The sequence below is a fragment of the Tubulanus polymorphus genome, chromosome 8 (assembly GCF_964204645.1).
Source record: "Tubulanus polymorphus chromosome 8, tnTubPoly1.2, whole genome shotgun sequence".
NCBI lineage: Eukaryota > Metazoa > Nemertea > Palaeonemertea > Tubulaniformes > Tubulanidae > Tubulanus > Tubulanus polymorphus.
This window is the reverse complement of record NC_134032.1, coordinates 14,779,689-14,805,097: the sequence shown is the minus strand read 5'-3', so window position 1 is coordinate 14,805,097 and position 25,409 is coordinate 14,779,689. Positions and strand designations below refer to the sequence as shown.

The 25,409-nt window shown below is 37.1% G+C and overlaps 3 protein-coding genes across 6 annotated transcripts; 1 reads left to right on the top strand and 2 right to left on the bottom strand.

The window, feature by feature from the left end:
- Window positions 1-436: 436 nt before the first annotated feature.
- On the bottom strand, window positions 437-10,359 carry LOC141909579 (kynureninase-like). Its single transcript, XM_074800045.1, has 13 exons — window positions 10,305-10,359; window positions 9,565-9,830; window positions 8,787-8,907; window positions 7,860-7,942; window positions 7,416-7,477; window positions 7,106-7,177; window positions 6,829-6,903; window positions 6,017-6,163; window positions 5,245-5,343; window positions 4,155-4,281; window positions 3,661-3,746; window positions 2,831-3,079; window positions 437-2,086 (listed from the first exon to the last, which is right to left on the bottom strand). The coding sequence occupies exons 2-13, from the start codon at window positions 9,812-9,814 to the stop codon at window positions 1,910-1,912; spliced, it is 1,548 nt and encodes a 515-aa protein (XP_074656146.1). The 5' UTR covers window positions 9,815-9,830; window positions 10,305-10,359; the 3' UTR covers window positions 437-1,909.
- Window positions 10,360-11,912: 1,553 nt separating this feature from the next.
- Window positions 11,913-20,279, bottom strand: LOC141909876 (uncharacterized). 4 transcript variants are annotated; one of them, XM_074800542.1, is made up of 8 exons: window positions 20,236-20,279; window positions 19,313-19,645; window positions 19,130-19,236; window positions 18,974-19,030; window positions 18,460-18,564; window positions 17,179-17,357; window positions 15,643-15,719; window positions 11,913-14,967 (listed from the first exon to the last, which is right to left on the bottom strand). In XM_074800542.1, exons 2-8 carry the CDS (start codon window positions 19,572-19,574, stop codon window positions 14,945-14,947), a joined length of 810 nt encoding a protein of 269 aa, XP_074656643.1. In that variant the 5' UTR covers window positions 19,575-19,645; window positions 20,236-20,279; the 3' UTR covers window positions 11,913-14,944. The 4 variants fall into 4 exon arrangements, with proteins under 4 accessions (XP_074656643.1, XP_074656644.1, XP_074656645.1 ...); XM_074800543.1 differs by having other exon boundaries at window positions 17,193-17,357; XM_074800544.1 differs by lacking the exon at window positions 15,643-15,719.
- Window positions 20,280-20,560: 281 nt separating this feature from the next.
- LOC141909619 (small ribosomal subunit protein eS8-like) lies at window positions 20,561-25,313 on the top strand. Its single transcript, XM_074800130.1, has 5 exons — window positions 20,561-20,650; window positions 21,076-21,282; window positions 22,777-22,952; window positions 23,623-23,752; window positions 25,126-25,313. The coding sequence occupies exons 1-5, from the start codon at window positions 20,647-20,649 to the stop codon at window positions 25,233-25,235; spliced, it is 627 nt and encodes a 208-aa protein (XP_074656231.1). The 5' UTR covers window positions 20,561-20,646; the 3' UTR covers window positions 25,236-25,313.
- The last annotated feature ends 96 nt before the right edge of the window (window positions 25,314-25,409 follow it).

The following is a 25,409-nucleotide window of genomic DNA, read 5'->3' as shown; positions in this document are numbered from 1 at the left end:
CTTGCCTGAGCTGGTCTGGCTGAGGATTGAACAGAAGCCGGAGTGCTCCCATCCGATCCAGTTAACTCGTTGTAACAATAATTTCTCCAAACATTCGAAAAAGTACTAGGGTCCAGTTTCACAAAAAGGATTAACTCTTAATCATTGGTTTTTATAGAAGTCGACTGAAGAATAAACCCCCCCCCCCCCCCCCAATCAAACCGAGCCATTTTCTTGAGTTAATGTGGCGTGGCGATTTGACGAGTTGAAAATCCTCTATAGTTTTTGATGATCGTCAGGAGTTTTTCTATTCTTCAACTTTTAATCGTTTCAGATAAGATTAAATAAACGAAAAATTTCATCTTAGACATTTTTTTTTTAAACTGGCCACCAGGAAATTCAGTCGATAAGATCGAGGAACCAAAAAAGCCGATATTATAAGTTTTAATATCATGGAAATAATTATTTGTACATTTCATGTATATACCTGATAAAATTACAACAAAATAATAATCATGATTATGAAAGAATCTCAATACAATTGGAACAGAAAATAGGAATTACAGTCAAAGTCAGTGAAGTCGTCATTAGGATAAGTCGTCTCACTAATTAGGTGTCTTAATATTTTCAAGTCCCAACTTGTATTCAATTCACTAAGTGTAAGTCATCATTTAGAAAAGTCATCAACAAGTTTGACTGCAATCCCTCTTAGTCAGTTTCTGAGACAGAGAGATTTATGGCTGAAAAATATATAGAGATCGCTTGGAACAAACACTAATGGACAAAAGATTACAAATTCTTTTTGGTCAAATGTTTTGTTCGATGTACAATTTTTGAAATTATCCACGACACAAAATATTTAACATCTCAAAGACTAAAAAATTATCGACTTTCATTGACAAAGGCTTTGAAATTATTCCTACAGTTTTAGTGGTGATAATCGAAATAATGTAAAGACTGAAAGCTATTTCTTCTAGACAACATGTTTGACATAGTTATACACATGAATCTGAAAAATTGAATCCGAGTATTTCACGGGTGATTTTTTCACTTTTCCCAAACGGAAATGGGTCCTTCGTCAAAGCGTACAAACCATTGAACTACAGGACATCAACATTTAAGTGGTGACTGGTAGATACTAGAGGTGATTTTCATGAGAAATTACTGAAGAAAGTTGCCCTCGGGTGGCAATTGACATCCCGGAACTATGCTACGCGAAGCGCAAAATGAATTTCCAGAATATTTCTCAGATTAAAGCAAATCTTTTAAATTTCTAGATATTTGTTAATGGTTGCCATGATTTTACCGATTTCCCAGGATCCAGTTCCACAGTTGTGAGTTTAAGTTAAAATCAGTTCACTTTCAATGAGTTAACTCTGAGTCAAATCTTAACTCACAACTGTGGAACTGGGTCCAGTACTGTAGGATAGAACTGTGAAAAAAGGTCTGATTCTTTGAATAAACATAGTTAGTTTACTAGAACTTGTAATAAATGTGAATTCCCAGAATACCCAGAGATGTGGATTTAGAATTTGACGTGGCAGTCAAGATTCAATTCACACCTGTTGGATGTTTAACATTTTTCTTATTAAATACCCATGAACCAGAATTATATAAACTTGACTTAAAACATACTGAAAATCAAATAATGTGATAAAGACATTTTAATCCTCCTATGGACATACATCATCATCAATCCAATCAATAGTCGATATAGATTTGTATGAAGATTTAATAACAAATGATCTCAAACAAAAATATTCTATCCAATTTTGGACCTAACTAACGACTAATTCAGCGACTAGTATTGCGAGCATGGAACTCCTCTGTTTCAAAGTCTCTAAATCCAGAAATCAATTTAAATCCTGCGCGGCCGTATTCAAGCTTTTTACAACTGACACTTTACTCGAATGCTGATATGCGTACGTAGTTAGTTCAGCTGATTAGTAGTAGATGGCGTTGTTGTTGTTGTTGTTTTCTGCGGTGGATATTTTGCGGCGTCTGCCAGAGAATGTTCGAGTAAATGAATAAATCTATAAACATCTTCAAATTTATTGTACATCGGAGTTGGAGCCAATCGAATTACATCCGGTTCTCTTTCATCACACTGAAATATATATATCAACAGAAAATCAATACCAGCAGACGGAGGATGGGTCTAGGGCTGGGATTTGAATCGCTACTAGGGAAGAGATGTCTATTAGGGCAGGGGTTTGAATCCCTTTGACGGAGATGTTCAGATGTTTCCTTTTGTACTTGGACAGGGGTTTGTACTGTGACAGAGTCTCATGGAATCGCCGTTGAAGGAGGATGTGTCTCCTAATGTCTATTTCAACCTGACTTGAGAGCATTCCGGGTGGCCTAGGTCGCTCATTTTTAGTAGCACATACCTGATAAAGGTCTTAATAGGACCAGAATCCATTGGCAGTCGACCTAAATCATCATTTTTTAATCCATTTGAAACTGTATTGAAGAATATCCAAAAAATCTGCATTGAGAGGGGTTCCTGAGAGAAAAGAGACTCCATGATTTGAAAGTTTAACAATATGTCTCCGTGCCTACCAACTGAAACTTGATACGTAGGCATGGAAACATATTGTTAAACTTTCAAATCATGGAGTCACTTCTCTTCATTTAACCCCTTTCAGTGAAGACTTTTTGGATATTCAATACAGTTTCAAATGGATTAAAAAATGATGATTAAGGTCGACTGCCCGTCCTTTCTGGTCCTACTAAGACATTTATCGGGTATGTACTACCAAAACTGACTGAGCTAGGCCACCTGGAATGCTCTCAAGTCAGGTTGAAATAGAGATTAGGGGGGCAGGAGTTCTCAGTGTATAGTACATACCACGACTCCACGTTTCACCAATTCTTTGAAGACGTTTTTTATCGGAACGGAGAATTTCACCGATAATTGACATCCTCTCTGATCGGGATCGGAAGGCGTGATAATCTCGATGTACGGTTTATTATCAATCGTCTCCCCCGGCGACGACGACGACGGCTTCGGAAACTTCTGCAGCAACAATATCTCTAAATATCCGGTCAATTGTTTCGACTTCGCGCGTAATGCTTCCATACTGGTCTTTTCAAAAATCTGAAGAAAATCGAAAGAGAGAGATATAGGTGGTAAATTCACGGGAGTCTTTCATTTCAAACCTTCCCTCCTTCCCTCGTAAATGCAGAGAGTGGCCTCTACCACCACCTGCCCTCCCCATGTAGGCGTAGACACTTGGCGAATGGCCCGTAGTACAAATCTAAGCCATTTAACATTTTTCAACAGTGATGAATTTCCCCCGGCAAGCGGGCTGGGTTCGGGTATCCAATGAATAGTGTTAACACGCGTGCTCTCATTTCAATGAAGCACATCATTGACGTACGTATTTTTAATGTTGTCTTATATCTTTAAGGGGAAACATCACCTCACTGAGACAGAGGTCTAAACCCCCAGGGCCCAGTTCAACAGTTGTGAGTTAGTGTAAGAGTTAAAATCAGTTCATTTTCAATGAGTTATCTTAGAGTTAACTCAGAACTGTGGAACTGGACCCAGCAGGACACCTTTTATACAGCCACACCGGGACCTGGGATTGGGCTCCACGCGCAAAAGTATAAGACTCAGACCCAGAAATAAAGCAAATGGTCGGGAAAGGTTTAAACCGATGTCATGTGACTACTTACATCTATGCTTGCTATTAACGGACAGACCAACAATGGCGGCGGGTTTGAAACCCGGTATCCGTCGATACCAGGAGATAATTTCAAATCTGTAAAATAATGTTTAAAACGCGTTGAGTAAAAATACTGGTGACATTCAAAGTCGTCATTGTTGTGACGTTCATCATGTTGATGACTTGGCATCTGAATGACAACTTAGACGACTTTGTGAATTACGTACACAAATTGGGACTTGAAAATAGAGATGACTTTAGTCATGTGACGACTTATCCAAATGATGACCTACACTTAGTAAATTGAATTAGAAATAGAAATTGGGACTCAAAAATAGAGATGACTTCAGTAATGTGACGACTTATCCAAATGATGACTTACACTTAGTAAATTGAATTAGAAATATAAATTGGGACTAAAAAATAGAGATGACTTCAGTAATGTGACGACGATGTATCAAAGACTTTGAATCTAAGGCAAATAGGAATTATTATATACTGTACCATTGTCCATAACGAATCTGGTCTTGCCTTCATGGCCCCACCAACCTAACAACTTCGGAAAGTCATTGTGCATGTGTCTCTCGTGAAGGAAGGCTCCGGCTATTCCACCGGCACTGGCATTCAAATACTGAAATTCAGACATAACAATCACTCAGCTGAATAGATGGATGAAAGTTGCACAACGTAGCTAAAGGAATCATTTAGACTCTTTTTACTCTGAGTGAACACGGACTAAGAGTGTTTCATCAATGGCTATAATGAGGACAACATCAGTGTTCCTGAAGATGACTATTAGGATATAGTCAAAACGTTGAATAAACTACACTAGCTCAAGGAATACAGTATTCCTGAAGATGACTATTAGGATATAGTCGAAATGTTGAATAAACTACACTAGCTCAAGGAATACAGTATTTCTGAAGATGACTATTAGGATATAGTCAAACGTTGGATAAACTACACTAGCTCAAAGAATACAGTATTCCCGAAGATGACTATTAGGATATAGTCAAACGTTGGATAAACTACACTAGCTCAAAGAATACAGTATTCCCGAAGATGACTATTAGGATATAGTCAAACGTTGGATAAACTACACTAGCTCAAAGAATACAGTATTCCCGAAGATGACTATTAGGATATAGTCGAAACGTTGAATAAACTACACTAGCTCAAGGAATACAGTATTCCTGAAGATGACTATTAGGATATAGTCGAAACGTTGAATAAACTACACTAGCTCAAGGAATACAGTATTCCTGAAGATGAATATTAGGATAAAATCGAAACGTTGAATAAACTACACTAGCTGAAGGAATAAATTATTCCTGAAGATGACTATTAGGATATAGTCAAAAGTTGAATAAACTACACTAGCTGAAGGAATAAATTATTCCTGAAGATGAGTATTAGGATATAGTCAAAAGTTGAATAAACTACACTTGCTCAAGGAATACAGTATTCCTGAAGATGACTAGTATTAGGGTAAAATCGAAATGTTGAATAAACTACACTAGCTCAAGGAAACATTTTAGACTTTTTTTTTTTTAATGTTACCACTGCAAAAGGAGAATGAATGAATGATACAAACCTTGTACGTACACCAACAGGCAAAATCAACGTTCCAATCATGAAGATGAATTTCTACGTTTCCGACCGCATGAGCCAGATCAAATCCAACATAGCAACCCTGAAATAATTCACACGTACAGAATATTACAAAACAGACATTCACATGCGTATGATGGAAACGTAAATATGAGCCAATTTCTCAGTCGTGTGGCTTATAGTAGAACTCTTAACTTTTTTGACGCCATAAAAACCGTTTCAATAATGTTTATATACACTGATGCCTAATATGCGTTATTTAACAGGTTCTGTGTTAATCGATGTTCACTACTATGTAATCGATTATAGCGTTTCAAAATGACTATCAGAATTGTGAATTCTGGCGTTTATTTTGTAATAGAATATATTTCATAATTACGAGAGAAATCCCACAATAACGAAGCCAAGATTTTATTTGAGGAGCGACATTTCGGCTAACAACTGTTAGCCATCATCAGTACGCCTGATGATGGCTAACAGTTGTTAGCCGAAATGTCGCTCCTCAAATACAATCATTCCGATATAGAATTTTTCAATCTTGGCTTCGTTATTGTGAGATTTCTCTCGTCATCATCATACACGGATATTGTGTATCTTCTCGTCTAATATTTCACAATTCTTTTTTCATTTTCGATAAATTTTAATAATTACTTTTCGAAAGGATATGCACGACGTCATCAACATATCGGGGCTATAATCTATTGTCGACAATATTAAGCAATATACGTGTTATTTTTCAAGGTAAAACGCGTTACCTTTTCTTGACCGGCTTTAGTAATGGCCGCCATGTCGAACAACTGTCCGGTGTAATACTGCACACCGCTTAAACATACAACGGCTATAGAATCGCCCTCGCTAGCGATCCTCGCGAGGATATCTTCGGTACGAAGAGTAAACTCACCCTAAACAGAAATATAGTAAAGAGTAAGTGGACTCGGTGGAATCAGCAGATCAACATGATTAAGGAAGGGTGCATTGTGTAACCTTGGAGTAATCATTTGGAGTAATCATTGAGTAGTCAAATGATTACTCCAAGCTGTAACTGAACCTAGAACCGTGAACTGCAACTGAACCTATCACCTTGAGATCATGATCTTGAAATAAGACATTATCCCTATTATCTAATTATTTGATCAATGTGATCTTATTAATTTCATTGATGCTTTCGATTACAATAATATAGTTATTTGCATCCTCCCCCGGCAGGGATTCGAACCTGATGGCATCGAGATTGCCACGGCACGAAACCCTGCCATAATCGACCGTGTGTGCAGATACATGCGCAGTTCAGATGATGTGATTTTTAGCCAATCAGAAATCCCGTTTTATTTTAGCCCGGGTTTTCCCCATTTATAGTTCTTCCTTGAAATTTACCTCAGCGATTATACAACGAGCAATCTGATTGGTGCCGCCAGTTTTCGTTCGGAAAGCTGCGCATGTACCTGCGCACCCGGTCTAGTGTGACAGGGGTTCGTTAAATATAGTTGGATGGTCAGTGGACGAGTTAACAATTCACAAGCTACGAACGCTTGCTCTAAAACACAATGACGAGTCAAAGCTCACATACCTGTCTCGGTTCTAAACAGATCATACTTGATTCGGGATCGAAACCGTGAAGACGAATCTGTGATTCTATTGCATACTGTAACACATCGCATAAACAACATTTCTACGAGATATTTCGTTAATAGATAATTCTATAAGGTTAGAAATGTTGTAAGTTACATTTACTGCGTTTTCCTTTTAGGTGGTGCCTTTAAGACGCCATGATCATTTTAGAATTCTAGACATCAGAACTTATACAGATATTTGTAAGCAGCCAATCGGTCAGAAAAAAAACTTACATGGTCCGATGGAAAAGCCTTGGATTCCAGCAGAATCTTGTGTCTTTGAGGTGTTGGTCGATAAAATGATATCTATCGCGCAGAAAACAGAAAAACAAAACAGTCAAATGAGAACCCGTAACACGAGCTATCCCACTAGATGGCGTGACGAGCAGTAGGTGGTCCTTTGTCAAATTAGTTCATTTACAATGAACTGCAAACTGAATTTTCAGGCTTCCGAATCCATATATCATCACAGCATGCACCCACCAGATATGCAATAAATTCCCCAATTCAAAATGGTTTAAAATTTTCTGGGGAGAAAACTTACGAGTAAGAAATGCAAATTTACTGTTAAGCCATTCATTAACTGAACTTCATCTGAGTTTCCACCTGAAATACATAGTTTATCTCAAAAACAATATGTTTCCATGCCTACCAACTAGAGCTGGGTCTGTAGGCATAGAAACACATTGTTTAACTTAAAAATCATGGAGTCACATTTCCTAATTCAAACGCTTTCAATGAAGACTTTTTGGATATCCTTCAATACAGTTTAAAATGGATTAAAAATCAATGTTTTTGGTCAGCTGACAGTCCTTTCTGGTTCTAATTAAAAAAGACCTTTATCAGGTATTTGTCACCAAAACTAGGCCACCCGATGTGCTCTCGAGTCAAGTTGAAATAGACATTAGACTATAATGCGCCTACACTAATTAGTGCAGGTGAACCTGGTTCCGCAGAATAATTCTCAACGTTTTCACGGTTATCTTACCGACAAGCCTAGCAACTCGAGCGTTGATTTTTTCGTCGCAGTGAGCCCACGGCAAATCACCGTTCACGTGACCTTGAACTCCGCTACAAAATAATCAACGATTTTCAGATCAATAGAACGCATCCTTTACCTAACAATGTCACCGCAATTATTGCTTTAAAACAGCATTTTGTCACCGGTCTCCCAGACTGGGTCCAGTTCCACAGTTCCGAGTTAAGATTTGACCCTGAGTTAACTCATCGAAAATGAACTAATTTTAACTCAAGAGTTAACTCTAACTCACAACTGTGGAACTGGGTCCTGTAGTTCAGAGTTAACTCTAACTCACAACTGTGGAACTGGATCCAGAGTGTGGAACTGGATCCTGAGTTCGGAGTTAACTCATAACTCACAACTGTGGAACTGGATCCTGAGTTCAGAGTTAACTCTAACTCACAACTGTAGAACTGGATCCTGAGTTCAGAGTTAACTCTAACTCACAACTGTGGAACTGGGTCCTGGTATTTTAACAATCTTATGATTATTAATTACCACTCGCTTAATTCGGATCGGTTTTATTCGGGTTTTTCATTTATTTCGGACTAACACTCCGGTCCCCTCTAGGTTATTCGTTTTCAAATGAGAGCGCATAATTCGGATTTTGTTTAATTCGGACACTATTTTCCAGTCCTGGGTGATCCGAAACAAGCGAGTTCTACAGGACCCAGTTCCACAGTCGTGAGTTAGAGTTAACTCTGAGTTAAAGTTAGTTCATTTTCAATGAGTTAACCCAGAGTCAAATCTTAGCTGGGAACTGTGGAACTGGACCCTGTATTGTAACGTTAATATAAAGCATTTTGATTACTAAATATCATAACGCTATATCAACAAATTAACATCATTATTATAATAATAATTATTATTATTATTAATCATCCTTGAACTTACATTTTTGCCCATTTATCCAACTCTTTTTGAATGTAGTAGTTTGTACCTCGAGGCTGCAATCCCAGTGAATTACCGCAGAAATATACACTGTCCTCTTCCAGGTCAACTTTACATAAATCAACTAATAAAATAATTAAATGAAAAACAAAGATTTATCGCTCGAAATTCAATCACATCTTCATCAATATCGAGGACCAGTTTTCACGAGGAATTGTCCGAACCCGAAATTTTATACGGTTAAATACCACAGTACATAAAGAAGAACAATTAGCCTGAAAAATATCACATTCCTGAAGAAGACTACAGTCAACCCCCGATATACCACCCTCCCATTTACCGCCACCCCTGCCAGGTTTTCTCAATGTACATCTCTATACAAATACATAGTAAAACACCCCCGATATACCGCCCTCCAATTTACCGCCACCCCCGCCTACAGCCAGGTTTTCTCGATGTACATCTCTATACAAATACATAATAAAACACCCCCGATATACCACCCTCCCATGTACCGCCACCCCCACCGACCACCAGGTTTTCTCGATGTACATCTCTATACAAATACATAGTAAAACACCTCTGATATACCGCCATACTCTCTATACCAACAAAATCATTCTGCACCGAGATGTGGGCGGTATATTGGGTGTTGACTGAGGATAAAGTTGTTTACTGAATTAGGATAAAGTCATAACGTTCTAATTTAAAAACTACTCGCTCAAGGAAACATTTTTGGTTTTTCTCGCAAGTTTCATCCGGATTATCTCAAAAAACTTACTTCCAATTAGAGTTTTATTTTTCGGATAGTAATACTCGTTCCTCAAATGTTTCAATCGATCGTGGTTGTCCATGTAACGCGCGAATTTAACGCTGTCGAGGTCGCAGCCGAGCATCTCCGCGATTTCGCTTAAACTCAATCCGTGCGGGTCGAATTTCCCTTTCTTTTTAACGGGACTTTCCAAATTGGAGCCGTTTTTCACGTCGTCTATCGTGAAGTCCATGTAATTGACGATCTCCGATCCGGACATGGTTAATTCTTAGAAGCTGAAAATAGTGAGAAAACTGGTATAAATTTGTACAATTTCAATTCTGAGGCAACAATCGATTTGCGAGGCTATCGGGAGCAGGTATGGTGGTCATCAAGTCATTTTGTAATACCGTATATTGTCAGGTGAGGGTTAGTGTAGTAGAGGTTAGTAATACTGAAACTCTGGGTCCCGAGTTACTCATACATCAGTTTGAGTTGGTCAAGAAAACCCAAAAAGCATAAAGATAAAACAATACTCAAAAAGGAGGCCTTCTTATTGTTAAGGTCTCTTATAACACTACTAGCGAGGAGGCAATTGTGTACACACTCGGACTCTCGACTCCCGACCCGTCTCTAATAACCACCGCCGATTTAAACCGTATTCCCACGATGATCAGGTCACTGATTATTGAAGCGATCAGAGAGAATTGTCTTATAATCATTTCGTTGAGAAAAAAAGGTGAGATATCATTCTAATTAATTTTATTTACCGAAATTTACAATTCGACGCTTCGAGTTTGACATTCACTAAATGCCCTCTTCCAACGACCTTCACCGTAAATCGCGAACCAGCTGTCGACCGTAAACCAGGCTTGCCAGGGTCGAGTTCGCTGCGAGTGCCCACTAACGGACTGTTCCGCTGGCGACTGTTCCAAATGGAATATAAACACGGGGCTCGACTCTACACGCCTCTATATATACCTTGGCATTAAATAATAAACTTGATAGAAAACAGACAGTAAAAGCGAAAAACCTACTAACGCAATGCTCCAAAACTTAACCAATGAAATAAAACTGACCACTCCAGACTCTCGAGTGGTTGCCTCGAAAGTTTTTCTATCTAATATGAAACTGCTTTTATAAGTTTGAAATAACATCGAGTGACCTGCATGGTACTCATTGGCTTGTCTGAGCAGTTGGTATAATTCTAAAGATTGCAGACCGTTTCTGCGGCCTAGATCACGGAATTTGTTTTCATGATGTGTATATTGCAAGATGAAGTCTGTAGGACAAGTCTTGTTAACTGTCTGTCACTGTGTCTACAGATCAAAAATCTCTAACGAGAATTTTGTCCCGATGGCGCGGAGGAAAAATGTTCTTCGAAATTCCCTGACTCGTCTCCCTGGTTGAAGTAGAATGAGCAATTGTATCAATTATAGGGCTATCATATTGATGGATTATTTTGTATTAGGCGGGAGTCAAACGTACGGAAGCCCCTAGGTGACATATGAGATAATTTTTTTCATAATTTTGACTTATTAAGTCGAATTTCGACATAATAAGTCGAATTTCGACTTAATAAGTCGAATTTTGACTTAGAAAGTCGAATTTCGACATAATAAGTCGAATTTCGTGTTAATTAAGTCGAATTTCGACTTAATAAGTCGAATTTCGTGTTTATTAAGTCGAATTTCGACTTAATAAGTCGAAATTCGACATGAAAATAAAACTCGAAATTCGACTTAATTAACACGAAATTCGACTTATGTCGAATTTCGACTTAATTAACCCGAAATTCGACTTATTATGTCGAAATTCGACTTATTAAGTCGAAATTCGACTTATTATGTCGAAATTCGACTTAATAAGTCGAAATTGTGAAAAAACTTTCTCGTATGTCACCTAGGGGCTTCCGTACAAACGTAGGGTTAGGTCAACGTTTTAAATTTTGTTTGCTTGTGGTTGTTGTAATAGGTCATCGAAAAAATTTAGTTTTTGACTGGCAGGTCTACGGAAGCCCCTAGGTGACATACGAGAAAATTTTTTCACAATTTTGACTTATTAAGTCGAATTTCGACTTAATTAACACGAAATTCGACTTATTATCTCGAAATTCGACTTATTATCTCGAAATTCGACTTATTATGCCGAAATTCGACTTAATAAGTCGAATTTATGAACAAAATAATCTCATATGTCACCTAGGGGCTTCCGTACAGGTCCCTATGTATATCACCACAATTTATCGCGCATTATATGCTCTCCTCATCTGATATGGACCAGCTGCAAATATCCAGTAAATAGATCCTTATAATGAATAATGATTAACAATTAAAAAAACCAACGAATAAACAAATGATTTGCAAATCATACAGTGCACTACTGTTTAATATTCTTAATATATTTTATTTTACAAAAATTATTCAGAACATAACGCGGGAACATCAATATCGATCGGAATTGAATTTCAGTCGCGTTTAATTTCTTTACCATTTCAGACTCATCACATTCATATTATTGCAAAAATTGGGAATTTTAATAATATTTACAGACAGAAAACTGAGGCCTCCTACTGATGAGTGGGAGAAGGTTGGGGAGGGGTGACTGGACGCCAGATGAAAAATATAGAAGTTTTTTTTTCAGTTTCATAAAAAGAAGAAACTTTACTAATTAAACCCTAGTCAATGATTATGCTATATCCATGTTGTGATGACAATAGTAGAATCCTACAATGATAATGAAAAAATAATATAAAGTGGAGTTTTGATTATTTCTGTTGTACCTCAGTACTTTCCTGAAGATGACTACATGCATATAGTCGAAACGTTGAATAAACTACACTAGCTCAAGGAATACAGTATTCCTGAAGATGACTATTAGGATATAGTCGAAACGTTGAATAAACTACACTAGCTCAAGGAATACAGTATTCCTGAAGATGACTATTAGGATAAAGTCGAAACGTTGAATAAACTACACTAGCTCAATGAATAAAGTATTCCTGAAGATGACTATTAGGATAAAGTCGAAACGTTGAATAAACTACACTAGCTCAAGGAATACAGTATTCCTGAAGATGACTAGTAGGATAAAGTCGAAACGTTGAATAAACTACACTAGCCTAGTGTAGTTTATTCAACGTTCCTAGCTCAAGGAATACAGTATTCCTGAAGATGACTATTAGGATATAGTAGAAATGTTAAAATAAACTACACTAGCTCAAGGAATACAGTATTTCTGAAGATGACTATTAGGATAAAGTCGAAAAGTTGAATAAACTACACTAGCTCAAGGAATACAGTATTCCTGAAGATGACTATTAGGATAAAGTCGAAACGTTGAATAAACTACACTAGCTCGAGGAATACAGTATTCCTGAAGATGACTATAAGGATATAGTCGAAACGTCGAATAAACTACACTAGCTTGTAGAATACAGTATTCCTGAAGATGACTATTAGGATATACTCGAAACGTCAAATTAACTACACCAGCTTGAGGAATACAGTATTCCTGAAGATGACTATTAGGATATACTCGAAACGTCAAATTAACTACACTAGCTCAAGGAAACATTTTCGGACTTTATATTATCTTTCCATTATTGTGGGATTCTCCACTTAAGACGGATTGTAAATCAAGGTTATCAGTTTAACATTTAAATTCAGTTCATTCTTAAAAATGTTGATTGAACTCTATTCAAATTTAAAACGAGAGCTATCAGGCCAAATATGAATGAATAGATTTAAACAGCTGTAAGGTCTAATACAGTGCAAGCATGCTATCAATTTCATCATTGAAATCACAATTGAGATGACTAGAGCTTTTTAGTTTTTGAATACGAACAAAGTACATTCAAACATTGACTGACATTAACTGCTGATGACACGGTCCCTTAAATTTTATTGCACTAAAACTATAAGTTATATAAATCATTATCGATGCCAGACAATGTTCTCTAAGAGTTCGAAACATTGCCTTTTAATTTTCTATTAGATAAATAAATTTCGATTTTTCGACTTTTTCAATTTGTATATACAGTGAATCTAGTGTTTTGGATACGGCCAAGTCGGAGTTGACTAAATCTGAGAAAAAGGAAATCTATCATTTTTCTGACTTTGTACTGGTATTTTCCTATCCTTACCTCAGACCATTTAAAACGACACCAGTGCGAATTAGGTTTTCTGAACATGTTAGTCAGTTCTATCGTATAATCTATTCAGTATGTCCGAATCAGAGAACTGGGCCCGGTTTCACGAAAAAGTTTAAGCCTAAAACGGTTAAGTTTGAATTGAAACATGAAATAACCAATAGTGACTACACCAAAAATTTGAGTTAAACTTTTTCGTGAAACTGAACTTTGGCTTACTGTTCTACACATCCTCCCCCGGCAGGGATTCGAACCTGATGGCATCGAGATTGCCACGGCACGAAACCCTGCCATAATCGACCGTGTGCGCAGATACATGCGCAGTTCAGATGATGTGATTTTTAGCCAATCAGAAATCCCGTTTTATTTTATCCCGGGTTTTCCCATTTATAGTTCTTCCTTGAAATTTGCCTCAACGATTATACAACGAGCAATCTGATTGGTGCTGCCAGTTTTCGTTCGGAAAGCTGCGCATGTACCTGCGCACCCGGTCTACTGATGCAAGGGTTCGTGCCGTGGCTGAGTGTAGCGATGCCATCAGGTTCGAGTCCCTGCAGAGGGAGGATGACTGTTCTAGTATTACGCGTATTTGGTTTCAGTCTACATTGCCCGGAAAATTGATCCAAAAACCAATACCAGTAATGAACGTTTATAAAGTTCACATTATAATCATCGATCCTAGATCCCCCGAGCTTTATACAACCCTGCAGTACAAAGAGCCGGTTCTACAGTTCTCTCTTGATTTTCGTGAAGGAAAATTAGCCAAAAATCTAATTTCTTAGAATTCTATATCGAACATCAATCGCATACATTACTAATAAATACTATTTTGTACAAAACTTCGAACGACAAAAAGGAATCATATTTAATTTTTTTTTTAAAGATGGAATGAAAAGTAAAACATTCATACATACATACATTTCATTCTATAATTCTACGATTAAACTTTCTGTTTGAGGCAAATTTTTCATTACTTACATCAAGTATGTCAGCTTCACAAAATGGTGAATTGTTCCAGGGATCGTTCAAATAGTACAAAGTTTGTATTCCACAATTCCACACGTGGAATCCACTACAATTGATCTCATAATACGTTAACATTTACCATTCTGTAAATTTTGATTTCACTAATTTCTGTTTGATCGTTTTTAAAGCACATTTTAGATTGTTGGTTGTATTTGTTTACCGCGGTCGTCGTGGTGATGATGATTCTCGTCGGATTTTTCTAGATAAACGGGGTTTACGATAAGCGTAACTTTTCTACGTCCGATAAGAGGCTGGATCTAAAGATAAAACATTAGAAAGATAGGATTAAGAATACTTCAGCAGAATAGCCCATGTACACTTACAAAAGTTAAAAGACATGACATTTCATATTCCCTATAGAGAGCATTATCAGGTCAATATAAATCACCCATCAGATTTAAATGTTTCAAAAAATTAAGAATTTATTTAAACAAAATGCAACATTGTTTCCTGTAACTTCGCGTGTGGCGGTGAATTTCAGACCGGCGGCGCCGTTCGAGGCTTTGCCTTACTCTAGTTCTAATTTTGGATTCTCGATTTTTAAAACTTTTATAGCTGTATAGAATGCGTATTTATCTTGTTATCAGCTTTCTACACGTTTGAATGTAGTCGTTCTGCGTTTGTTAACGCTCTAAAGGGAGTCTTAAACGTTTTGTCTCGTAAATTTCGGATTTCAAAAATCATCGATGGATAAATATTGTATTTAATAAATCTTTTAAATTTGAAAAGTAATAGATTTTAAACTTATTATAAACAAAATCTCTTCAGTTCAAGCTGAGTTTCAATGATTCAATTCACATCAATCAAATTTTGAATCAAACTATTTTTGGGTGAAAATCGAAAGTCAAGGTTCAATTTATTGACTGAATTTCACGAGGAAAATCAACGTTTTTTTGACAATCGAAGAAATGCTCAGTGTTATTAGTTTCTACCTGTGTCACACGGGGGCGCCGGTATTAGTGTCTCGTTGATAGGTGGCATTGTACGAGGTCGATGATCGGTGGTAGTTCTGAAATTACAGCGAGGTCAGGTGATGATTGGTCAGATAATCAGAGAAAAAATCAATCCCTAATTTCAAGATAAGCTCCTAATTTCAGGGGATACCCCCAATTTCAGAGGATGCTCCTTATTTCGGGGGATGCCCCTCATTTCAGGGAATGCCCCTCATTTCAGGGGATACTCCATATTTCAGGGGTGCCCCTCATTTCAGGGGATACTCTGAATTTTTTGAAATTCAAGAGGATGCTCCTAATTTGCGGGGATGCTCCTTATTTCAGGGGTTGCCCCTAATTTAGGCTCAATTTCAGAAAATTATGATGATGCTCCTAATTTCAGGGGATGGCCCTATATTTCATGAAACAAAATAATTAAGACTGATGAATTCTAAATTGCTTTTAAAAGTGGTTTAAATTAAACTGAAGATTTAATAAGGTTCAAACTGATGAATCTAAAATCACAAAGAGGATTCATTGCAATTATCAATCGCCAATGATCACAAGGACAAGGTCGTCATTATCGACTAATCATAATTGTGAAGAATTTCAAGAACAGGGTCCCTACTGATCAGTGATTCCTGGGTATAAATCATTGTTACATCCAAATTACTGTAGACTCCTCCTAAATCAGAACTGCTTATCTCGGTAATCTAATGGCTTTGTAAGCAAATTTTCATCGTATACACTACTAAACTTTGTAACTAATTTGATAGCCGCGTAATTGGGTAAAAACAAATCCTGGTCCAAACAAACTGTACCGATTTAAGCATAATCATCTGCACAAGTACAAAACATTTCTATAAGGCTAAACAAAAATGGTAGATAGGCGGCCGGCCGGGTCAACATTAAAGCTCAGCAGAGCGGAGAATCAAGGTATCAATTTTTTTTAGCCTAATTGCCTGTTTCTCAAAATTGAAGGAGTTTCCGGCATTTTGTTCAAATTTAAGGAGTTTCAAGCACCTTTAAAAGCATTTTCTAAATAGAAGGAGTTTTTATAATGTAATCACTGTGGAGCAGTGTGGCTTAGTGGTAGAGTGCTCGCCCCCCAATCGGGAGGTTGTGTGTACGAACCCCGGCTGTGCTGTAGTGTCCTTAGGCAAGGCATTAATTCACAATTGCTACTGGCTGACGACGCCTTGATCGCTCTGCAGCGTATCGGTGTTGCATCTCCCCAGGGAGAGTAAGAATATACTGGATTGGTAACAGAAGCTGGGTAATAATTGAGTGACAGCGCTTTGAGCATTCTTTGGAAAGGCGCTATATAAGCACTAATTATTATTAATTATCATTAATCAAGGGGTCGTAGGAGCCCTGAAGAATGTTCCAAAGCTGATGGAAGAAGTTGCGTAGGTGTTTTTAAGGAATCAAGGAGTCGTAGTAGGAGCCCTGAAGAATGTTCCAAAGCTTACACTGATGAAGGAAGCTGCATATTATATCAGCGAGCAAATCGGACTAATAATGTCACACAAATACCTTTTTAGACTCACCCCAACACAGCAACAAGGCATACAACATTTGACTAGTTTTTTAAACAGTTGTAATTCTCCGAAGAAAACGTCGTCGTAATAATTGAAGAAGCAGACAACGGCGAGGAGCAGTCCTATAAATATCGTAACCGACATCAACGTGTGAACCGTGTACAACGATTTACTCTAGAAAATAAATCAATAAAACATGTTATTGATCGTGTACAACGATTTAAATAAATCAATAAAACATATTATTGATCGTGTACAACGATTTACTCTAGAAAATAAATCAATAAAACATATTATTGATCGTGTACAACGATTTACTCTAGAAAATAAATCAATAAAACATATTATTGATCGTGTACAACGATTTACTCTAGAAAATAAATCAATAAAACATATTATTGATCGTGCACAACGATTTACTCTAGAAAATAAATCAATAAAACATATTATTGATCGTGTACAACGATTTACTCTAGAAAATAAATCAATAAAACATATTATTGATCGTGTACAACGATTTACTCTAGAAAATAAATCAATAAAACATATTATTGATCATGTACAACGATTTACTCTAGAAAATAAATCAATAAAACATATTATTGATCATGTACAACGATTTACTCTAGAAAATAAATCAATAAAACATATTATTGATCGTGTACAACGATTTACTCTAGAAAATAAATCAATAAAACATATTATTGATCGTGTACAACGATTTACTCTAGAAAATAAATCAATAAAACATATTATTGATCGTGTACAACGATTTACTCTAGAAAATAAATCAATAAAACATATTATTGATCGTGTACAACGATTTACTCTAGAAAATAAATCAATAAAACATATTATTGATCATGTACAACGATTTACTCTAGAAAATAAATCAATAAAACATATTATTGATCATGTACAACGATTTACTCTAGAAAATAAATCAATAAAACATATTATTGATCGTGTACAACGATTTACTCTAGAAAATAAATCAATAAAACATATTATTGATCATGTACAACGATTTACTCTAGAAAATAAATCAATAAAACATATTATTGACCGTGTACAACGATTTACTCTAGAAAATAAATCAATAAAACATATTATTGATCGTGTACAACGATTTACTCTAGAAAATAAATCAATAAAACATATTATTGATCGTGTACAACGATTTACTCTAGAAAATAAATCAATAAAACATATTATTGAAACATCTTAAATACCCTGCTATGTAACGTTAGCCTGCAGGGTGTGAATAGTTTCTTACCTGTTCGATGGGAGTCCAGTTCGAACTGTATCCATATATAAGAAGTCCGATTCCACAAGCGTATAAAAATACCGTCACTGAACTTAACCAGAACCAGTTATAGATCTATGATAAACCAGTAACATCAAATAATTAATTGGAATGTTAGATTGAGTGCCCAGTGGATTGTAGGCCTGCAGGATTCAGGCCCTTAGCCCTTGTAAATGTCCCTATTCACAGTAAAAAATGGCCCTTTGTCTTGAAGTAGAACTACCCCTCCAAATATCTCGGCACAGGCCGGGGATCCAGTTCCACAATAGTGAGTTAGGGCATAGAACTCAAATCAAAGGTTAACTCCCGAGTCTAATCTCAAATCATAACTGTGGAACCAAGTTCAGTGCCTAGTTCCAAAATTAACAATAGTAAAGTAATTAACTGTATTAATTCATTTAAAATGAAATTGAACTAAAACTGTGGACCTGGATCCCCTGGTCGCATCTGGCACTGGGGGTTTTTAAGTAAGGACCATACTTACTGTACTGGCTCTTTTACTTATTGAAGCGCGAATTGCCAAACATCCAGTTATGATGAGCTGAAATAGTATAATTAGTTTCATCAATAATTTCAAGTTTCGACTCTGGGACCGGGAGCCACACTGGGCCGGACTCGGGTAAGAGTAAAATCTACTTACTAAAGGACCGGTCCACAGTCCAAGTCCGTAACAATTCTCGTGTGAAAACCCAAGTGTTAAATTCTCCTGGTCGTCGAGGACCGGAATGACGAAAAATTCAACGATTCCTGAAAAAAAACGAAGCAACACAAAATGAGACGAAGCTTCTAGTGCTAGAATACACCTATAGGGGGCAGCACGTACCGAGTATAGATATAATGAACCCGGTGACGACCTCCGACAGCCCGATTCCGAACGGCCATCTTCCCGCGAACGTCTCCCGTGCTTTACGCGTCTTGTAACCACGGTTACGATGTCTATGTTGTCGATGGTGATACGACGAATGACGGTAAGCAGACACCGGCGATTTAGTCTGCGGTGGCGCCACCTCCGGCTGAGGACCGGATGAACTATCCTCGCGGTCAGTGATTGGTTGAATATCGTCGGGTATATATTGTATCGACATGTTTGATTGGTCGTAGCTATTCTCAACGCATCACAAGTTTACTATAAGATGCACCGTTTTTAGATATTTACCTATAAAAAACACAAAAATAGAAATAGATCAGAAAATGATCAGTTCATTTAAAAAATATTCCCTTCCCTTTCTTGTTGTCTCGGCATTAACCTCTTGTTTTCCCTCACTCACTCCCTGGCTTTCATCCACTCATTCCGTCCCTCTACCCTTTTTTAAGTCTGGATACCAGACATTGCCATTGGTACGGTCCCCCATTTGCGGAACAATGGCTAATTAGTTAAGATACTAATTAGATATACTGCCCACTCTCAACAGCAGGGCACACTCCACCTTCATCCCTCTACAACACCGCACAAACTCTCTGGTTCTTTTCCTCTGAGCACTCTCCAAACAGATCCAGAGCACCAGCGCGGCAGCAGCAAAAAAACTATAGTGTCGTCACTCCCTTCCCTGCCTGGCAGTGCCTGGCTCTAGCTACACCTTCGTCTTCGTATCCCGCGCCACTCTCTCTCCTCTCTCTTCTTCTTTCGTTTCTAGCACTAATAACCCTCCATCGACGCACCTCTCTCTCCCATTATTCATTCCCCTTCCCCAAATAACAGGGGTCATTATATGTTTGGAAATGTCATGAGATTAGATTTCCACCCACCGAGTTTAAAGCATTTGTCGCCATTTATTTCTGGTATTTCCCGTTAAAACGTCATTTGAGGATCTCGGCTCCTCGGGATTTTTTCGTCTACGTCATTCGGAAAATTCCCCAGTTATCGGATTCTCGGTTGCGTCATTCAGGGATCTCTCAGTGCGGGCTTTGCAGTATTACGTCATTCAATAGTCCTTCAATTAAAGTTGCGCTTTATTGAATTCTTGTGAATTAGAAAATTTGAGAATATTCTGAACTATTGACGTTAATTATTTATCTGGGTGATGAGAACCTTCAGGAATATAGCTGGAAAATCATCGCTTACGATTGATCTGCCATCTATCGTCACAATGTAAAACTAGCATTGTTCGAGTTCCGGTCCGTGCGTGCGAATTTCCTTTTCTAGATTGAATCGCCATCATGGGTATGGATATGTTTTATTTTACGAATAAAATCCGTCTTTAATTAGTTCTATTCACGTCATCAAAGATTCAGATATCGATTAGAATAAACTGTTATATCTAATCCAAACGTTGAAATAGATCGTTTTTCTGACCGAGTCCGTGAAATGATGCATTTAATGCTTCGCTTTCTGGCAATTCGTCTCCCTAAATATGTCACCCATAGTTAGAAATCGTGTTCAGATTGCTGCGATTTTGTCGCAAAAAACTTTTAATTCACCTATCATTGTGTATAATTTGTCACATTGTATTGAAATCATGTTTTTAGAAACGATTGATAATATATTCAGAATGAAAACTGATGGCTGAAAGTCCCTGTTCTTCATCATGAGATGAAATAATTTTCTCAATACAAATTTATAAATTTTGTGATTTTTTTTTCGTTCAGGTATCTCAAGAGATAAATGGCATAAGAGGAGAAAGACAGGAGGTCGTCGAGAACCGATCCGTAAGAAGAGGAAGTTTGAATTGGGACGACCCGCTGCTAACACCAAACTCGGAGCCAAGAGAATTCACACCGTCCGAACTCGTGGCGGTAACACTAAATTCCGTGCCCTGCGTCTGGATACCGGTAACTTCTCGTGGGGATCAGAAAGTAAGTATATCTTTCTATAGGGGTCATCCTTATTACCGAGATGACGTATTTTACGGAGACGAACCGAAATGAAATATAGCATATTTATTTATTCCTTATCGATTTTAACACTTGAAATCATTTTATATCAGTAATAAATACCTTCTAGTCATATTTTACATATTTTTTTATTTAAAAAAATTTTGACTTCAAATACGTAAACTCGGTTAGCAATAAAATTTCATTGAATTTGATTGATCGACGATCTCATCTCGGTAAAGTTAAGTTATTTTTCTACAAAAATATCCGACAAAATATGTAAAATATGACTCCAGCAGGCATTTATTACTGACATGATATGATGTCAATTGTTAAAATCGATAAGGAATAAATAAATATGTTATATTTCATTTCATCTCGGTAAAATACATCATCTCGGTAATAAGGATGACCGTTCTGTAGATATGATTTCCAGGGCCCGGTTTCATAGACTGAGTATCAAAGTTACCCCTAAGGGATTAATCCTCAATCTAGGTGACAACCAACATAGTAACAATGAGAAACCATGGTTACAACTGACGAATTTCAAAAAGTTTCCAGGGAAAATTTAGCTTCCGCATCTATGAAACCCTGCCCAGGTTTTTAAGGTTGAATTGATTGCGATTGTTGTCTGAAAGAAAAACTTACAGTAAATTTTTGGTGAAACTCGGTCTAGACCTGTTTTGTAAAACATTCACTGGACTGCGGGTATCAGGCTAAAACCTTCACTGTCTTGTTAAAACCTGCCATGGACTGCAAGTCTAAGTCCTGTTAGTCAAAAACCTCTTTTTGTATTAAATGCATCTCTAATACCCAGATCGGATTCTATATTGATGTGGTGTGCGAATGATGCTGATAGTAAATTCTGTAGTTTCTCGGTTACAGTCAGTTCAATCTATAAACTGACTGGTTTTACTTGTAGAAACTTGAACATCAAAAACCTTCACATATTGCTTCAATCTTCACTAGTAGAATGAGTTGTATTATTGAGTTATGCTCTATATCCTTAATCAGCTCAAACTTTTCTTAAGTTGTTAGATTGGTTATAGAACTAAAATGAGCTTAGACTGGTCTTAAGGTGTAAGATTGGTTATAGAACCAAAATGAGCTTAGACTGGTCTTAAGTTGTTAGATTGGTTATAGATCTAAAATGAATTTAGACTGGTCTAAAGTTGTTAGATTGGTTATAGAACTTAAATGAGCTGAGACTGGTCTTGAATTGTTAGATTGACTATAAAACTAAAATGAGCTTAGACTGATCAAAAGTAATAAGATTGGCTATAGAATCAAAATTAGCTTATATCGGTGTTAAGTTGTTAGATTGATCTAAGATGAACTAAGGCTGGTTGTTAAGGTAAACCTTGACAATGTAAAATTGTGAAATTGGTTGTAGAAAGTCAGAACTTAAGGCTGTTAATGGCCGCCACACTTGTGATTTTATTCAGCGACTGATCGATATTTGAAACTGTATTTCAGGTCAGGCTCGTAAGACACGTATAATCGACGTTGTTTACAACGCTACGAATAACGAACTGGTTCGAACTAAAACGCTCGTTAAAGGAGCGATCGTACAGATTGACGCGGCTCCGTTCCGCCAGTGGTACGAGGCGCATTACGCTCAACCTCTCGGCCGTAAGAAGCACGCTAAACTCGTAAGTATTCAAGGTTTACCTCTCAGTCTGCCGCGGGTGGTGGCCACTCATCTGAGATAAATAGCGGTTATGTCTGTGAAATTATTTATAGGCCAGCCTTAGACTGAGCCTATTACTATACAAATGCGGCGAATTTAAATGACATGGTTTCCAGAGCTAAGGCCCTTGGACCTTGGACTCGCAGGGAGTGTTTTTTGACATCATTTGCCAGTTTATGAAAAGCCGACAGGCTGGTCATAGTGCCCCTTGGGGACAATTGTAAAAATCAATTCAAAGTGTTTTTAATCGATCTAAAGTAGAAAATTATTAACATTTGGTCATTTGGTTATTTCATTTTGGGCTCTTTGAATAAATGTCGTAATTAGATTTTGCATCATGTGTATTTCACTAATTCACAATAATTCCTTTGTGAATTAGTTTGTAAATGATGCTAAATTAAATCATAACTGAACTGGATTTGAAAATCTGGCAGCGCGGATATTTGTGTGTGGTCTGCAACTGTTCAGTTCTATATTTCTTTAAAGAGATTAGATTATGATTTTGTGAGTACGAAATAATTTAAATAGTTCTATTTTGGGCTGAAATTCTAGGGTTGTTGAAACTGTTTAATTATCATGGTATAATACTAACTGTACATGTTTGACCGATTTATTAATTTATTGTTTTATAGAGCGAAGCAGAAGAAGCCGTTTTAAACAAGAAACGCTCGAAAAAAACACAACTAAAATACGACGAACGTAAGAAAATGGCTAAAGTTGAAACGGCTTTAGAGGAACAATTTGCGACTGGTAAAGTTTATGGTGAGTATTTTTAAAATCAGTACTGTTTACAATTAGGGGATTCTGTAGTGTTCACAATCAGGGAACCTAGGTAAAGTGGTCTTCATAATCAGGGAACTCAGAAAGTAGTGTTTATAATCAGGGAACTCTGTAGTGTTCACAATCAGGGAACCTTGGTATAATCAGGGAACTCTGCAGTGTTCACAATCAGGGAACCTTAGTATAATCAGGGAACTCAGTAGTGTTCACAATCAGGGAACCTAGGTGAAGTGGTCTTTATAATCAGGGAACTCAGAAAGTAGCATTTATAATCAGGGAACTGTGCAGTGTTCACAATCAGGGAACCTTAGTATAATCAGGGAACTCTGTAGTGTTCACAATCAGGGAACCTAGGTGAAGTGGTCTTTATAATCAGGGAACTCAGAAAGTAGCATTTATAATCAGGGAACTCTGTAGTGTTCACAATCAGGGAACCTTGGTATAATCAGGGAACTCTGTAGTGTTCACAATCAGGGAACCTTGGTAAAGTGGTGTTAACTATCAGGGAACTCTGGTAAAGTAGTGTTTACAATCAGGGAACTCTGGTAAAGTGGTAGAATGATGATGCAACTTTTTAATGAGGTGTTTAAATTGTCGTTTTGACATTTGATTTATCGCCAAAGATTAATAAGATATCAAGTCATAGTTACACTGACTACCACTTCATTTATACACAGAGTAATATCTTCATTGAAATAAGCTCAGCCTGTTTATAGGTACTAAATTCATCTGATAATAACCCATTGTTGTTCAGACTGCACCCCCCCCCCCTGAATTAATTAGCTCTGTGAGACAAGGACTCATTCTTTGAGGAAGATTATTAGTGAAAAACTGGGCATTAGGAACTTGTAACTTGTCAATGTTTGAAGTAAATTTTGAGTGATTTATTTGTGGTTTTGAGATTGAAACATAAGTGTGATAGAAATATAAATGAATTTGACCTGTTTTGGTAGAATGATGAAATTTTAAATACGTAGTGAGGTTTTGATTTGTCGTTTTGACAATACTTTCATTTCCGAAGATCTGCTATAACTGTCATAGTTACTCTGACTACCAATAAACAAAAACACTACATATTTAGAATAGAGATTGACCGATCGGCTAGCGAGGACCTCATCGGTCTTCTACAACTAATAAACCTCACAGCCCAACTGATTCAATGAAAGATGAACGAATCGTAGATTTCGAACCAAGAAATTTCACTGATTCATTCACAGGGAATTTTGTGAATGGGCCCGAAAATGGTCACCCTGTCTCTGCACCCCCCTAAATCATCACTGATGCGGCTGTGCATCAGGTGGGGGTTGACTATTTGACCAGATGAAATTGACGTTAATATATTTTTATTTTCGCAGCGTGTGTGTCGTCACGACCGGGACAGAGCGGACGTGCAGACGGATACATCCTTGAAGGCAAAGAGCTCGAGTTTTACAACAGAAAAATCAAGGCCAAAAAAGGAAAATAAAATGTGCGCAGTCGTCAAAAAACTGTCATATTGTATTATAAACAGCAAATAGAAAAAAAAAATTATGAAAACATTTGATATTTTTTGTTGTGTTTGAAACATGTTCGGAGTGAATTGAGGAGTGAGAAGGATTATCAGTTGTCTCTCGGGTTCGAATCCGATCTATATTGTCGG